This window comes from Leptopilina heterotoma, unplaced genomic scaffold (genome assembly GCF_015476425.1).
Source record: "Leptopilina heterotoma isolate Lh14 unplaced genomic scaffold, ASM1547642v1 Lhet_24, whole genome shotgun sequence".
NCBI classification, from domain to species: domain Eukaryota; kingdom Metazoa; phylum Arthropoda; class Insecta; order Hymenoptera; family Figitidae; genus Leptopilina; species Leptopilina heterotoma.
In genome coordinates this window covers 3,012,350-3,029,995 of record NW_025110956.1, presented here as the reverse complement: position 1 = coordinate 3,029,995, position 17,646 = coordinate 3,012,350, and the positions used below count along the sequence as shown (strand labels likewise).

The following is a 17,646-nucleotide window of genomic DNA, read 5'->3' as shown; positions in this document are numbered from 1 at the left end:
TTTAATTGAAAATAAAACAGAATTCAAAGATTTTTATAAAATAAAGGCAAAAAAACGATTTGTCAATCACAATTTCTTTACAAAGCTTTTAGTTTGTTTTGTAAAAAATTTCCATATTTTAATTTTTTTAACACAATTTTTTAACAAAATCTCAATTATTAAAAAAAAAGTTAAAAGTTTTACATCATGTTTATTTTTTAATCACGATTTTCTAACAAAACTTTCAGTTTTTAGAGAAATGAATGGAAAAAATTAGCATAGTTACTATTTTCCTCTCAAATATTAAATATTGAAAGCATTATACCGTGAATTTTTAAAAATAATTGAATTTTAAAAATGATTCAAATTAAAAACTTTGAAACTCTGAATTTTCCACACTTTTAATTAATAATTATGTAGAATTAATTTTTTCAAAAAGTTTAATTTAAAAATTCTCAAATAACTTTTTTAAAAATTTTTTTAAAAAAATTGATTTAAAGAATAATAGTTAAAAATTCTAGAAATGAGAGTCAGCACCTAAATAGAAAGCGCTGGCAATATTAAAATTATACCTTAACAATTAAATATTTAATAAAACAATTTATCGTTCAATTTATTATTTTCTCTTTAAGAAAAATTTTTAATTAATAACTTCTATTAAACATTCTTTTTAAAATATGGTATATAAAAATCATACATGATATTAAAAAATTTAATTGTAATATGACAAAGATTTTATTACTATAAACCTATTAATTTTTACATTAGAAAAAATAATTGGAAACTTATCATCGACGATATTCAACTTTATACAAATTTATCCAATAAATTTATTAACAAATTAATTTGACTGATTTTCCTTCAGTCTTTTGTAATACCAATTCCATGTCAACGTCATCCATTGTGGACTGAGAAGCTTCTGTTCCTTGGGTTCCATCGCTAGATGATGAACTAAAAATATAATTTCAACTTTAATTCTCTTAACTCAATTGTTATTGTTTACTATTTATAATAATCTTTCTTTCTATCCACACTTGAAATTAGTCATATTTACATACGTAAATTTATTGATTTTGATAGTAATACATTTGAAGAAAAGTTTAGTTTTTCTGTTGACAAAATTGTGTAGAACCACAGTTATTATTTCATTCATAACCTACAGTTTACAAAATTGATTAATTAATCTGACTTTTTAACATTCCTATGATAAATTTAGTGTTTAAAATAAATTAGTGAAATTATACCTTGAATCATCAGATGAAGAGTCACTGTCGCTATCACTCTGAGACCCTTCCGACTGACTGTCGAATTTTTGCTCGTTGGGTTTCATAGGTCCATATAAAACTGTATTTAGAGGATAATATCTCAACTCGGCAGGCGTGTATTCTCGGTAATAATCAGTGAACTGTCCGGGAATAAGAGCAACAGGATAGTAGCTCGAAGGACGATCCGCTTCAACTTTTGGTTCCTTCTTAGGCAAATGAATGGTAAAAGTTTGCAAGTCTAAACTTGATTTTCTGTTATCATTGCGAGCTCTGTTTAAATTAACATTCCACGATAGGGCAGACTGCATCGCCATTTCTGCAAGATCTATTCTATTTCTCTCTGCATTTGCTGCTGCCGTTAGCTCCTTCTGCTTCTTAGAATGTTCTTTAACTTGTTTCTCACGCATATGCTTACGATACTCTTCATACTGATCAGGAAAGTCGCTACACATAATGTCCAAAACTTCTGAACTAGGTAAAGCAGTAAGTCCTGTAAAGAAACAAAATCATCATTAAGTATGTAGAAATAATGGTCATTCAATAAATAAATGTTAAACAGACTTGCCACTAAAATTTTATTTTATTTTTTCCTGACTTTTTCTTGATTTCTAAAAAAAATTTTGACTTATTCTCTGACCCTAAAGAATATTCTGATTCACTCTTTCTGATACTAAAAAAAATGTCCCATTACATTTATTTATGAATTTCCTTAAATATAAAATTAATCGAAAACACCAATAATTTCATTTTTAAATAAATATTTAATCATTATTTTTCCTTGGAAACTAAGATTTTCAAAATTTCTAATTCTAACAATTATAATAATTAAAGATGACCGATTGATAAAATCATTATTTCATATTATAAGAATTTTGTTACTCTAACTTCTTCAAAATTATTTTCATAATTTCAATTTAATTATTAATTGAAAATAAGACGAACACAAAAGGACAATAATAATCAAAAGTGTGTTCATTCAAACACCATGTTTGACGTTTCGGAGTTGACTCAAACCCCTCCTCAGAATTTATTGTGTATACTGAAAAATAATTATAACAAAAATTTTCTTATATAAATCACAAAAAATTCAATTATTATTTTCTACAATTTTTAAATAAAATTCTTCTTTAAGGAGATGTCAAAGTCGATGCGACTTTCCCATTAAAGCTCAATGCAACAATCCAATCGACTTTGAAACCGCCTTAAGTCAATTATTTTCAATAATTTTTGATAATTTTCAAATTCATTTGTTTACAATTCAATTTTACGAAACTTCGATTAAGCTTTTTGAAAAAAATTAATTCCATAGAATTTTCAATTAAAGGTATGAAAAATTCAAATTTTCAAAGATTTTAATTTGAAACCTTTACAAAATTCACTTACTTCTAAAAATTGCATTTATTAGTTACTTCTCCAAAATTCAATTATTATCTAGAACTTTAACTGAAATTAATTTTCAAAGCAATTTTATCAACAAATTTTTAAATAATTAAATTTTTTCGACAAATTTTAATGAAATTTTTAAGAATAATTACATTTTTAGAGTAATCTACTATTTATTAAAATAGTAGAATATTTAAAAGCATGGAATTAAGAAAAATTTTTGAAAATAATTAAAATTTTGTAATGAATTTTATTAAAATTTTTGAAAATAATTGAAATTTTGCAATGAATTTTATTAAGATTTTTGAAACTAATTAAATTCTATTTCTTTTGAAAATAATTAAATTTTTGTGATGAGTATTGTTATTTATAAAAATAATTGACTTCCTCCGAATGATTTTATTATTTATGAAAATAATTAAATCCCTGAAAAGAATTTTAAAATTTATGAAAATAATTGAATTACTGCGAAGAATTTAATGCCAAATTTTTAAACATCAAACTTTTTGTTTAATAATTGAATTCTTTTGGGAAATTTAATTAAAATATAGTAGAATATTGAAAAGCATGGAATTAAGAACATTTTTTGAAAATACAATTGAAATTTTGCCATAAATATTATTAAAATTTTTGAAAATAATTAATTTTTATTACTTTTGAAAACAGTTGAATTGTTGTTATGAATATTGTTATTTAGGAAAATAATTGAATTTTACAATGAATTTTATAAAAATTCCTGAATATAATTGAATTTTAGCGAAGAATTTTGCTATTTATAAAGATAATTGAAATGTTGACGAGAATTTTTTAAACAATTTTTGAAAATAATTGAATTTCTGGAAAGAATTTTAATATTTATTAAGATAGTTGAATTCTTTCAAAGAATTGCGTTAAAATATTTAAAATTGAAACTAATTTCAACAGAATTTAAATTAAAATTAAAAAAAAATACTTCATTAAATGATTTATAAGTAATAACTTTATGGCAGTTCTTCAATAGAATTAAGTCGTTTAAAATAAATTATTGTTAGAAGTAGAAAAAATTGTAAGTTATTTTAGAATTCGTGGAAATTTTATAGTTTATAAGGCAAACAAAAAGACACAAAAATTTATAATTTTCTTATAAATTCTAAAATTTGAATGTTTTCCAGTACTTTTAATAAAAATCCCTGACTTTTCCCTGAATTCCCTGATCTGTGGCAACCCTGTTGTAGTTTCTCAAAGTACAGAAATCAACAACTTTATGCTGCATTTAGATAAAAGTGGCCCTCATCTTGTAAATGTTATACAAAGGATCTTTTTATGGGGATAAGAAATATAGAGATAGCGCAAACCAAAAACATTTCTTGACTACCGCGTATTTTTCTGCGGCATCTCTATATTTCCTAAGTCCATGAATGTTTTAAATAAAGTTTATTTTCTATTTACCCATGTCACACATTGCTTCACTAACTAAAGCATTTTCTCTCAAGTAATTCCTTTCCTCCATGTCCACTATTCTGCGTTTTAAATCTGGATATTTTCTCTTGAACGACTTCACTCCCAAGTATTGCGAAATTTGCTCTTGCACCATGAAAGTTTCACCTTTCCTGTCAACGGGCCATTCGTATTCAGCAATCTTGTCGACTGTGAATGAACCCTCATCAGGATCGAAATTAATTTCCATTCGTCGGTTTTTAACTTTTACTCTTTCAGATTCTGTAGTTGCTGTACTCAGGACACTACCTTGAGATTCTTCGTTTATAACTGTCTCGGAGGCTGCAAAATAAGTAGAATAAATCAACTTTAATACTCATTACACTTTCTCAAGTTAATATGTTTGTAAGGTGTAAATTATTGTTGAGAGAAAAGGATATAATATTGTAGAACAAAGCGTTATTAAAATATATTTCAATATACTTAATATTACTATACTCTGTGAGAAGATAACCTCAAAATATAAGAGTTTGGGTCACTGTACCCTTTACGCTATATAAAATTCAAATGAATTTAATAATGGCATTTAGCTCTACTTGAAAATTCGGCCTTATTTCAACAGTGAATTGAGGTTTACTTTTACAAGAAACAAACAATAGGTTCGCGAACGAGATGCATGAGATAGAAAAAGTCACAAATATATCTCTTTCCTTTTCTAACTCATGCCTTGCATTCGCGGACGACGTTCGCGAAGCAGTTGTGCGTTGGCCTAAAAATGTTTTTTTAAAAATCAAATAATGTTTAATCGGTTTAATCACCTCTATGACACCTCAGGGTAGAGTCCCATGGTAGCGTTTTGCAACTTGGCCATTAGTGTGAGAGAGATGGAGATATATGTTCGCTATATTTGCACTAGTAACAAAACGCGACGCAAAACGCTACCATAGGAAAGGAAATTGTAAGTTACAGAAAAAGGACTTTCATAAGTATAATTTAAAGCACAAAAGTGTAAATGAAGAGTTTAAATTAATTTTTTTTAAATAATAATGAAAAAAACTTTTGAAATAAAAGTTTAATTTTATATTTTTTTCTGCGCTACATTTTTCTAGTGATCTTGCTTTAGAAAGAATAACGACTTTACTTATGTTACGTGTGAGATTTTATAATTTTTGACTTCCTCTTAAATAAACTATAAATAAACATACCTGTTATATTTCTGGCTGGTGTTTGTGATCTCGATCCAGATTCTGCACTCATTCTTGTTTCCTCGTCTATAACTTGAACTGTTGAAATAGATTCATTGCGGGTGGAAGAAGGCTCAGAAACTTTCTTCGAAGTAGGCGTCAGCCAATTCTGATGATCATTTATCATTGCATTATTCTTATCATTATCATTCGAAGTTCCCAATTCCTCTTTATTGTAATTCGAAATAGACATTTTTTCAGATATCTTCTCTAAATTACTTGGCAAACTTTCAGAAACATCCTTAATTAGCGTCACCGTGGAAGGCATAGGAATATCACATAATTTTTCTTTCATTTTTTCAATTTTCTTTTGCGGTCTATCTATTGCAATGATACTCATTGTGGATTTTTCAATAGCAGTTAAATCTTGTTCAACTCTTGACTTTTTGTGTAGTAACATTTCAGTGTTATCAAGTTTTCTTTTTCCTCGACCTACAAAAATAATTAAATTGAAAAAAAATTTTTACAAGATTAAATGCAATTTAAATAACATATAACAAGCACCGACAATTTCCTGAAAATTAATTTCAATTTCTTTCAAGAAATTTGAAATTAATCTTCATGAGTCTTTATTGAAATTCTTCATGAGTTTCGGGACCAAAGTCTTGGTAAAGATTTTTATATGATGATAAGATAAGAACATTTTTTAATTTCAGGCTTCACACTCGATAATTAATTTTATAAAAGTACATTAAGACTGAAAAAGGTAGTAAAAAAAGCTATCAAAATATTAAATTTGACGACTAAAAAAATCCAGTTTTAATCAATTCAAAAGATTAAGTATTCTTCTTATTTTTTTCTGATTTCAATAAAAAATATTTACTTTTTTTTTATTCTTTTCCTTTTTTTTGGAAATTATTTTCCATATTTTTTGTTAGAATTCTTTAAAAATACCATTATATATTTAAAAATAATTTTTAAAAGTACAAAAACAAAATTTTTTAAAATATAAAATTGAGGTATTTTAGTTAAATTAGACAAAATTTTCAACTAACTGGATATTTTTAATCTTTTTAATTTATGTACAAGAATTGAATAATTTTTTTTTAACAACAACTTTAATTACAATTTTTCAAAAGACTAATTTTTTTTAATAACATATATAGATCTTTGCCTTCTTTTTGATTACGTTCTTATTTATTAAATATTTTGAATGTTGGAAACGATCTCCAAAAAGACATGTCAATTAAAAAATATTCAACTTTGACGTTTCGGAACTGGCTCCAGTTCCCTCTTCAGAATTTTATTTTATTAGGTACATGTTGTTTTATAAAATAAATAATTAATTTTGTTCACATTAAAAGAATTTATTTCAGTAAAGTAAATTTAATTAAAATTTTGATTTTTAAAAATTTTGTTGTATAAATTTTGTTTTTTATTTTTAGATTTTGAAAAAAATTAAATAAACTAAAATACACTATGCAAAATCATGATATTGAAGACAAAAAATTGCCCTCGATCTCCACATGGCAAAAAGTGAACTAATTCTTTTTATAATTTCACAAATCAATTTATTTACAACTTTAATACTTTTTGTTAAATAAATAATTAAATATTTTTCTCCACAGGAATTAATATTTTAAATAATTTCAATGTAAAAGCTTTTTGAAATTAAATTATTTTTTAAATTACAATTTATTGAATAATTTATTATTTTTTAAAATTGAATTCTTGTTAAGTATTTTATTGAAATTTGAAAAATAATTAAAATTTTTCAAAGAATTTTAAGAAAATTTTTAAGAAAATTAAAATATTGTAGATGTGATAGATAGATTTATTGATGTCATATGTATGACTTTTTTTCTCTTACATTTCCCATACATAAATTTAACATAATTCATTTGAAATTGTATTTAAAATAATTGTAATCTTGCAAAGAATTTTATTAAAATTTGTTTTTAAATAATTGAATTTTTAAAAAATTTTCAGAGAATAATTTTTTTATTTCAACTTGTAGCGGATTTAAAGTGGTCCAAATTTAAAAAATAGAAAGACACTAAAAGTTACTTTTAGTGTCACTAATCTAAAACAAGAATCCAAATATAGTAGCGAAGCCTGTATTTTTAAATCAATATTTTTTAAAAAATTTTGAAAAACAGTAAAAATTCCAGAAATATTTTTTAAATTTCATACTATTTTCAGATTTTCCAGGATTTCCAGACTTTGTGGCAACCCTGCATTTTATATTCATGCTAACAAATAGAATTGTCATCGAGGTGAATAAAATTTTTAGAATGTAAATATTGAAAAATTTTATCATTATTGTATACTACGTCTTTTTTAAATGTCTTTTTATTTTAATAAAATAAATATTTCTTATTGTAAGACTTTTTTAAAGTTCTAAACGTGCAAGACCACCTTAATGACAATCCTTAAGGAAGAACAAAAATGAGGAGCTGATAGTAAAAGTGGTTTATAATAATAATGGGAGCAAATGTGGAAGCAAAAATGGGTCACTTATTCCACTTTTGCTCCCGTTATTATTTTAAATCAATTTTACTATCGGCCCCTGAAATAAATTAAAGTGTATAACCAACCTCGCCCTCCTCTTCCTCTCTTGGGTGGCGCATAACTTTTCTGACTTCTGCAAGTTCTTCTAGGTCTTTCATTTTCCTTCGGTTCCTGAGAAAGCGATGAGGCGTCATCTAAAGCAAGAGGATCCCGAGGTAACATAATTTGAATTGGTTCCACGAATCTTGATGTTGTGTCGTTTCTTCGTGGCCGGCCTCTTTTCTTTGGTATTTTAACTTCTAACATTCGAACTGAAGGAACTTCTTCTATTATAACAACATCCTGGCTGGAATTTGAGTTTTCGTTAACAATAACCAATTCGGGTCTGTGCTCAATAATTTCACAGTCTGAACTCGTAGGAGATGAAGTGAACATTTTATTAATCACTTTCTCTTCAGCGACGCTACTTGTTGGTAAGGGTTTGATGCTAACCTTTGATTTAATTTCCGTTATGCTAATTTCTTGATTTATCTTTATTTTTTCAAGCGGAGTGGTGCTGCTTGACTCGAGGATTATTCGTTTCTGTTGCTTCGATGCCACAGGTTGGATTGTAACTTCAGGTAACATGTTACTTAAATTCGTTTCAAACTTGAGCTTCTTTGGTTCGGATGGACAAAAACTAATATCTTTCCGCTTGTGACAGATCTCTTTCGAAACATCTTTTTTGGGAACTTGTGAATTTGGCGATTCGATCATAACTTCGGATTCCTTATTCTGCGATGCGAAGGAATATACTTCTTCCTTCTTAGCCTCATGAAATTTGTAGGGCAAATTGGTTTGCGTATCAAATGTTTCCTTAATTTTGCTGGAAGAGGGATCTGAGTGACTTTCGCATGTTACAATTGTAGGATGACCGGTTTTCGACAATTTAATTTTCATTTCTAAGGAATGTTCCTCAGGTCGTTTACCTGAGTCTTTAGTAGTCTTTTGTTTTTCTTTTCTCTCCGGATCCGCGGAAGTTAATTCCTTGAGTCTCGCATGCTTCACTTTCGCTGTTTGAGGAGACTTTATTTCCAGAATTGGTTCCTTTTCTGATTTACAAGATTCAGTGTTTGTTGATTCAGTTTCGGTGATAATCTCATGTTGCACTGTAGGAGAATCGCTGGTTTTTACTAATTTTATTTTCATTGAACTTGACGACTCGACAGTTTTAAGCGTTTCTGAATGTTCTTTACCTTTAGATTCCTCGGAGTGATCCAATTTTTCTGATAAATCAGCAGATTTGCAGTGCAATATTGTTGCCTCGCCTGTCTTCGATACTTTAATAGTCATGCCGAGAGAATCTGTGGGTTTCGCCGGTACACTTGCAGCAGTTTCTGAAACCTCTTTTTGCTTCGCTGATTCGGTAGTAACTTCGGGAACTTCTTGATGTATAATGGATGCATCTCCGGATTTAGATAATTTTATTTTCATACCTAGTGTAGATTCCGTTCGTTTCGAAGTATTATCCGGAACGTCTAATTTTTCCGTTCTTTCCTCTGTGCTGTCGACTAAAACAATTGCCGATCCACCTTTAGTTTTGGCCAATTTTATTTTCATGCCAACTGGGGATTCACTTCTAAATTTATCACTTTCTGTAATGTCTCTTTTGTCACTTACAATTGGAATTACTTTCGCCTCTTCGGAACAATCTGACGAAACAATAGATGCATCGCCGCCTTTCAATAGTTTAATCTTCATTCCAAGAGGAGATTCAGTCCGCCTTGTTAACTCTTGCTGAGGCTCCTGTTTCTCCGAAGGCACAATTGAAACGTCTCCCGTTTTCGATAGTTTCAGTTTCATACCTAGAGAGGCTTCACTCTTCTTCGATACTTCCGGAGCTGTTTCTGACTTTTCTTTGCTTTTGGGCAAACTTTCTTTTAAATCTTGCGATACTATTGATGCATCACCAAACTTGGTTAACTTAATCTTCATACCAAGTGCACATTCGGGCTTCTTACCTTCCTCAGGTTTCTGTTCAACTTTTTCATCGTCCTCGACCTTTTCTGCCTGAATCACTGAAGCCTCGCCAGATTTTGACAGTTTAATCTTCATGCCAAGAGGAGACAGAGTTGGTCTATTCTCGCTTTCCGTAAAGCGATGAGAGACTTCCTCCACATTTTCATTAGACACAATAGAGAGATGTCCACTTTTAGATAACTTTAACTTTATTTTACCTAACTTTTGACCCGGGCTGTCGTCTGGATTTGGAGAATTTGCCGCAGATCGCACCTTGGGACTCTTTGGCGATTTCGGTTCGCCGCAATCTGTTATTGCAGACTTTGCAATCTTCAAAATTATTCTAGGTGATCCAACATTCTCCGAATCGGTTTTTTCGTCTTTCCTCGAATTCTCCACTTTCTCGGGTGCTTTGATAGAACATTCAACTTTCGAATAGGTTTGCTTCGCATCTTTTTGAATCAATAGACTTGATTTCGACGCTGGAGACGAGTCGCATGTTTTCACCACATCCTGATTGGGAATTACTATTTTCGGCGGTTCTTTCAGTCGCTCCTCCAAAACTGATGTTTTGAAAGAAAATGGCACTTCCGAAGTCCTCAATGCAGATTCTTCATTTATGTTTTGACTTTCTGACTCGGTTGAAGAAGATTCAGTGGAATTTACCTCTGTTTTAGGATTTTCCTCCGACAATTTTACTTTGCGCTCACTTTCTAACTTTGCAGCTTCAGAAATAATTTCAGCTTCTGAAATTGCAATCGAACTTTGAGTAGCTTTTCGTTCACTTTCCAATTTCGCAGCTTGTGCAGTTGCAATCGAACTCTGAGTAGCTTTATGTTCATTTTCCAATTTCGCAGGTTCTGAAATTGCAATCGAACTCTGAGTAGCTTTTCGTTCACTTTCCAATTTCGCCGCTTCAGAAATGATTTCAGCTTCTGAAATCGCAATAGAACTTTCTATAATAGACTCAATACTTGAAACTATTTCTAAATTAGATTCATTAGTCATTTTTTCAGAAATAAAAAAGTTTTCCTGTTCTGATAATTTTTTATCAACATTTACTTTCATTTTTGGTGCAAGTTCAAGGGATGAGTCTGTAATTTGTTCTTCAGATTCTTGTAGAAATTTAACTGCAGATTCTAATTCAGAAACATCAGTGTTTGCAAAAATAGATTCGGGATCACAGGCACTGTCAATATCTTTAGATTTATTTTCAGGCGAAGCATTTTCTTCAAACTTGAAATCATTCTGAGTATCTTCGAAAATTTCTATTGTTTCTTCTTCAGGGGGTTGATTTTCTAATTGAGTTTCAATTTCAGGACTTTGTATGACTGCAGTTTCATTTTCTTCCAATTTGTCATCAGATTTTGGCAAATCTGAACTTGAAACTTCTTCCACTTGAGGTATTTCTTCAGTTTCTTGAATATCATTTTCACAAGGAGCGTCGCATTTTTCCTCTTTACTCTCTGAGTCATCAGCTTCTTCTAATTGCAATACATCGCCAAGAGATGTAAAAATTGTTTCTTCATTATCTTCATTTTGATTATCGCTAATAACATTTTCTGTACTAATCTCCGTATTCAAAATATCTACAGAATTTTCATTTTTTTCCATTTCGTCAGTTAATAATGTTTTAACAGAAATGTCCATATTTTCAGTAATGTCTAATGATTCGACCTTCTCTTCAGAATGTTGAATTTCTTCACTATTTACATCAGATGGATTCTCATCTTCTAGATCATTTGGCTTTTCTTCATCTATGAATTTGAGAACAATGTCCGTTTTTTCTTCTTCGTCACTTTTTGCACCAAAGTCCTGTTTTGAATTCAAATTTTCATCGTCCACAGTTTCTACATTGCAAACATCTGCAGCTGCATTATTTAACTCTTGTAAATTATCTGAAGACTCTTGTAATTTGTCATCAAATGTTGAATCACTACAGTCGTTAGTAGTGGGCACTTCATCTGTGCTTTGAATTTCTTCTGCCTCATCTCCAGGTAGTACTTGATTAGTTTCTGTAATCAAGTCTTGTGAATTTCCGTCCGCAGCCAATTGTAATGTAATATCATCTTCTTCAGAGCAAATTTTATTTGAATCTTTGATTTCTTCTAGGGACACGTTTGATTCTTCTTTTGGAGAAGTAGAAGAAAGTTCTTCATTCTGTTCACTGTCAGACAAATTTGAATTTGAATCTTTGATTTCTTTTAGGGACACGTTTGATTCTTCTTTTGGAGAAGTAGAAGAAAGTTCTTCATTCTGTTCACTGTCAGAGAATTTTAAATTTGAATCTTTGATTTCTTTTAGGGACACGTTTGATTCTTCTTTTGGAGAAGTAGAAGAAAGTTCTTCATTCTGTTCACTGTCAGACAAATTTAACTTTGTCGAAATATCCGGTAAGGGTTCAATTGATTCAATTGATTCAATTAATTCAACAGATTGAACATCAGTCACAGTTGGACTTGACACATTTTCTGTAGCGTCAGCTTCATTTGTAGAATTACTTTCGATGGGTGCCTCGGGATCCGCTGCATCTTTCGGTGTGGTTGGGCATTCGCTTACCTCAGGTTCGTCAACATTCCTAATTTCATCGGCTGTAATTATTTCTGTCGAATCCACATTTTCATCAACAGTTTCTGCAGTACATTTATCCAAAATATCCTCCTCTTTGTCATCAGAAGCCACATTCTGAATTAATTCCGTTTTACTATCTACTGTTTTAGTCGTTTCGCTTTGGATAGGATTTTCGTAATCTGAACCTTGGGAGTCTTCTGAAATATATGCTTCGCCAATCATTAGTAAACTATTATTTAAATTACTAACAGTGGATACGTTTGAATTATTCTTGTTGTCAGATTCATCAGTTGCACTAACAAAGGGGTTTGGAGAATCATTCTGTACATCCTGAATATTTTCGTTTGTTGATTCTTCAGAAATGGGAGTGCTACTTTGAATATTCACTGTCTCTGAACTCTCATCTGGAATATCTGAAATAAATGGAATAAAACAAACAATTAAATAATAATTAAATCTCAAGCCAAAATTGGCACAGTGGCTCAAATTTTAAAATGACCTAACCCGTATAAAAACTTGGTTAAAGTTGAAATAAGGATACAGCTTACAAGTTCGCTGTGAGAAAAAGGGAACTGACTCAAATTTTCACTGATGTTGATTGTCACAGCGAAGTAGTCCAAGCATTTTTAGTCGAAAACCATATAAAACTGACTAACTCAATGCATTTATCAAAAAACATTCTCGGACGTTTAAAATGATATCTCGTGAACCGAATAAGATTTTTTTAAAACTTTTTGGGCCTTAAATTAAAGATGAGACTAAAATGATGATATAAGTTTAAATTTTTTTGCAAATTTTAGAAAATATGACAGAGGTTAAAAAATTACCAAACAAATTTTTATTTTTTTCAAATTTGCCCATGTTAGGCATCGCAGTACCTTTTATCTTCAAAAACGGTGAAAAGGGGAGTTTTTTTTAAAAAAGAGGCAAAATAGGGACACAAAATATACTAAACAACAAATTAAAATGTGTTAAAACTTATATTAACAATGTATTAATATTTAAATTTCTTTGTTTTGGAGTCTTTCATAGAAAATAATTTTAATATTAAGAAAATTTTTAATTATTTACATCTCATAAACAATAGCAACTACCAAGTTGCTCATTTCATGACCATTTAGCTTTCTCAACATAATAAACAAATTTCTTCTCAAAAAAGCAAAAAAAAAGTCCACGACATGAATATAATTTTCAAACTGTTTTCGAATCATTGGTAAAATTAAAACTTTATATATGCCAATTATACTTAACTTTTTATTGTAAAATAATTATTTTAAAGTATTAAGATAAGATTTCAAAAAATACAAAATGTAAAAATAATTGATTCTATCATTAAAGTGTTTTCGATATATCTTTTTTATAAATTTTTTTATTAGGGTCATTTGGGGTAAATGTAAACAAGGGGTAAATGTAAACAGTAGATGTTTCAGCTAAATTTACAAATTAAAAAATAAGTACGACGTCAATATTTTTACCTCAGCTCACCTACAAGATGTTCTGAGTAAAATTGCCAATATTTTATTTTGACAATTGGCAATGCCATAGTGTAAGTTATTTTTTAATGCAAAAAAGATTGAAAATCAAAATTTTACTGTTTCAGTATTTTGTCTCGCATTTGCATAAAAATTAATTTAAAAATCAAACAAAAATATGTAATTCTTCCTTATTAATGCCCTGACAAAAATTGACTTTGATTTCTGATTTTCGTCAATTTAGTTAATAAATAATTAAGTGTTTACATTTACCCCAAGAATTCGAAAACTCGGGGTAAATGTAAACAGAACTTGAACTACATTTTAAAAGAAAATAATTGAATAAATTTGCTTCTATTTCACAATTTCATTAATTTGGCAATGTTTTACATAGAAAAGGAAATTAGGTCCTCTTTGAAAAAAAAAATTTGATAAAAAAAAAAATTTTTTTTTGAAAATTTGATCAATTTTTAAAAATATTTTTAGGTTCGTTCGCCATTTTGAAAATTTAAAATTTGACTTCAAATTCGTATTCAGCGACCTCAAAAACCCCCTAGTAGCCAGATTCAAGCAAATTTGATCGAATTTTTATCAGTTTTTCCATCCCTTAAAACAGTAGTATACTTGAAATAACTTGTTTCTTAAACCTCGCTTAACTACAGTGGTGTTTACATTTACCCCGAATTTTAGGAAAATTTCAAAATCTCGGGGTAAATGTAAACAGTCAGTTTTAGGCGATTCAGGTGCATCAATATTTTTTTGTACCTCATCAAATTTTTCTAGGGAACTCTAGTAACAAGTTCATACAAAAAAAATCCGTCCGTTTTACCTTTTAACAAAAAAAACTAATGTTCTTGGTGAAAAATAGATATTCCGTTTACATTTACCCCAATTGACCCTATATAGGAATGTTATAGCCATTTAAGAAAGATTATACATTTGAAAATGGGGAGACACTTTTCTCGAAAACTACCGTACCGATTTTAAAAAACCAAAAACCTTCAATTCTTTATCTTTCTTTTTCAAATTAACTCTGAAATGTTTACAAAAAAGATATAATAAAGCAAAATTTTTTCATTTTTCCACACTTAGGTACAATTTTCTCAAAAACTAGGTACTTAACGGATATGGTTCTCTTTTTTTAAAATACTTGTACATTAATGGACTGTAATCTGATCGTTCGGTTTGAAAAAAATTGCACAGAAAATTCAAAAGTAAAAATTTGGCTTTCTCGAACGATCAGATTTTTGTCCATTGTATATAAAATCATCAGAAAAAAAGTTTGATGAAAAATAATGATTTGGAGCTGAAAAAATTGTATCTATAAATAGGCATATTTCATTGGGATTTTGCAACTGCTCCTTTCCCCTTATAATTTGTAAATTGATTAATGTATTGTAATTTCAATCAATTGTAGTTTATTATCAACTCTTAAAGCTTTAGTAGTTTAAGATTTGGATCGACTAAAATTTAATTAAATTCATTTGGATGAATGATTTTTGGAATTATATTTCGTCCAAAATTTTATATCTTTAATTGCTCGCATGAATTTATATCAATAAATTTAGTCATTTTTAAAACAAATAAGATTTTTATCACTTTTGAACTCCAATTTCATATTTTACAATCAGGGCTGATAAAAATCATGATTTTTTTTATTTAAATCATTTTTTTAATATTTATTTTTAAGTATAGTTGGTTTTTTTAATCTTAAAAATTATAAAATTAATAATAATAGGATGGCTGCAAAATTTTATTTTCAGAATTCCCTGACTAATTTTTCATTTTCCCTGATTAGCAAATTTTTAAATTATTTAATATTCTGCATTGCTTTGAATGTGTTGAGAACTTTTATTATAAAAAAAGTAAATTCAAATTTACAATTTAAATCATGTCCAATAAGCTATATTTATTTATATGAACGGCCAATGCCTGTTTATCAAATATTATACAAAAGAGTCTAAATAAAAAAAACATAAAAATATATAAAATATATATAAAAAACTAAATTGACATTTATAAAAGTTTTTATATTCGTGGAATGAGTAAAGTTTTGAAACATAAAATTTATGAAAATTAAAATTTTTTTCGGTATATGTTTTAATGTTTTAAAAGATGATATAATTTTGGATAGCATAAGACCTTACAGAAGTCATTTGGTCAGTATTTATTTAGATATTTTTAAAAAATCATTTTTAATGTTTTACAATGATCTTAAGCTTATTTTCTACAGAATGAGAATTAGTTACAGGCATAAAAGTGTAATTTTTTTCTTAGAAAATACAAGTCTTCAAACTTGGACCAAAAATTCAAAAAATTTGAAACAATCTTATTAACAGAAAAATAATTTTTAAAATTCAAACATATTTTTTTATTAAATTCTCTTGAAAAATCTACACCATATCATGTTTTATATATTTTCTAGAATAGTTATTAGTACAAAAAAAACTAATACCTTCTCATGTGATGAGAATGTAATTTCAAATTTCTTCAATTTTTTGTCTAACTTTGACGACCTGCATTTTCTAAGAAAAAAATTACACGTTAATGTCTATGAGTAATTTTCATACTGTAGAAAATGACCTTTAAAATAAGTCTAACATCATTAAAAAGCGTTCATTTTTTTTTGAAGTTATTCAAATTTTTGTAAAACATTGAAAATGACGATTTTTTAAAAATATTTAAATAAATTATTATTGACCAAACTACTTCTAAAATATCTTGTTCTTTTCAAAATTTTATCATTCAAAAAATAAAAAGAAAAAAATTTTAGTTTCCATACAGTTTATGTTTTAAAATGTTTTTCATTCGCCTGATCTGAAAATGGGTAATCTCTCAATTTTGACCGGTAGTCTAATAATTATTATATTTTATTTAAATCATCATTTAGATAGCAAGATTTAAATCATTGCAGTTCTGTTTACAATGAATGTAAAAATTTGATAAGAAAATGTTTTCGTTTCTTGATTCTCATAAAATTGAAATTATTCCTACAAAATGTTACAATAAATTTTTAAAAATTTGTCTGTAAATAAATAATTGATGAGTTTTCTCATGTGAAATGCTATACAAAGTTTACTTACTAATTAGGGTATTTTTACTATTCTCCTCTCGAGATTCCTCTTCTTGAAATTCTTCACTTTTTTCCTTCTTCTCAGGTTCAGTAATACCTTGCTCACTGTCCGATTTTGTTTCCACAATTGTGTCGATACAAGCATCGTTAAAATTGTCCTCAATGTCCATTTCGTTAGCACACTTTTCATCTTCATTAAAATCTGCCGTACTCTTGTTTACCTCCTCTTTTGCGTCTGTTATTATTTTAGAAAGAGCGTCAATTTCACTTTCGAGAGTGGAATCGCTAGCAGATACACCCTGCGATTCCGACGTTTCAGTAATAATGTCCGCTGTATTTAATTCCTCACTTTCCGAAGTTCCTTCAATGTTGGTGCTGCTTAATTGATCAACATTTTCGGACTCTATCGCAGTGACAGTTTCGTTCGCAGGCACATTTTCAGTTTCAACGGGACCTTCGGGATCCGCAGTTTTGGAGCCACCGAGGCCCATTTTATAGCAGTCTGACATTGTTTGAAAGTATACTTGGAGAAAAAAGGTACTGAAAAATTTTCAGTTTCTTTCGTAAGCTTTAAGCGAATGTATAATCAACCTATTTCACTGATTCTTTTAATGTTTTGCATTATGTCTGCAGTTGAATTGTATTTTTGTCATTACAGTCTTAAAAAGAAGACGCTCCGAAAATCCTTTACAAGTTTACTAAAAATGTCCATGAATTAGTTTGATATAGAAGAGTCGATGCAGGATCGAATGCAGCAACTGGGATAGAAAATGTCAGAAACACTCTGTCCTTTT

The 17,646-nt window shown here is 28.7% G+C and overlaps 1 protein-coding gene across 1 annotated transcript; it reads right to left on the bottom strand.

Annotated features, from left to right (window-relative positions):
- Positions 1 to 690: 690 nt before the first annotated feature.
- Positions 691 to 17,568, bottom strand: LOC122502846 (titin homolog). The gene is made up of 6 exons (XM_043613136.1): positions 16,863 to 17,568; positions 7,825 to 12,720; positions 5,249 to 5,719; positions 4,056 to 4,385; positions 1,224 to 1,734; positions 691 to 930 (listed from the first exon to the last, which is right to left on the bottom strand). Exons 1-6 carry the CDS (start codon positions 17,359 to 17,361, stop codon positions 813 to 815), a joined length of 6,825 nt encoding a protein of 2,274 aa, XP_043469071.1. The 5' UTR covers positions 17,362 to 17,568; the 3' UTR covers positions 691 to 812.
- Between the last annotated feature and the right edge of the window lie 78 nt (positions 17,569 to 17,646).

Excerpts from the sequence above, each read along its gene's own strand:
- LOC122502846 (XM_043613136.1), bottom strand. The coding sequence starts at position 17,361 with ATGTCAGACTGCTATAAAATGGGCCTCGGTGGCTCCAAAACTGCGGAT. Across the intron at positions 5,720-7,824 it reads GAGAGGAAGAGGAGGGCGAG|GTCGAGGAAAAAGAAAACTT; the intron begins GTTGGTTATACA and ends TTATTTTTGTAG. Across the intron at positions 4,386-5,248 it reads ACCAGCCAGAAATATAACAG|CCTCCGAGACAGTTATAAAC; the intron begins GTATGTTTATTT and ends CTTATTTTGCAG.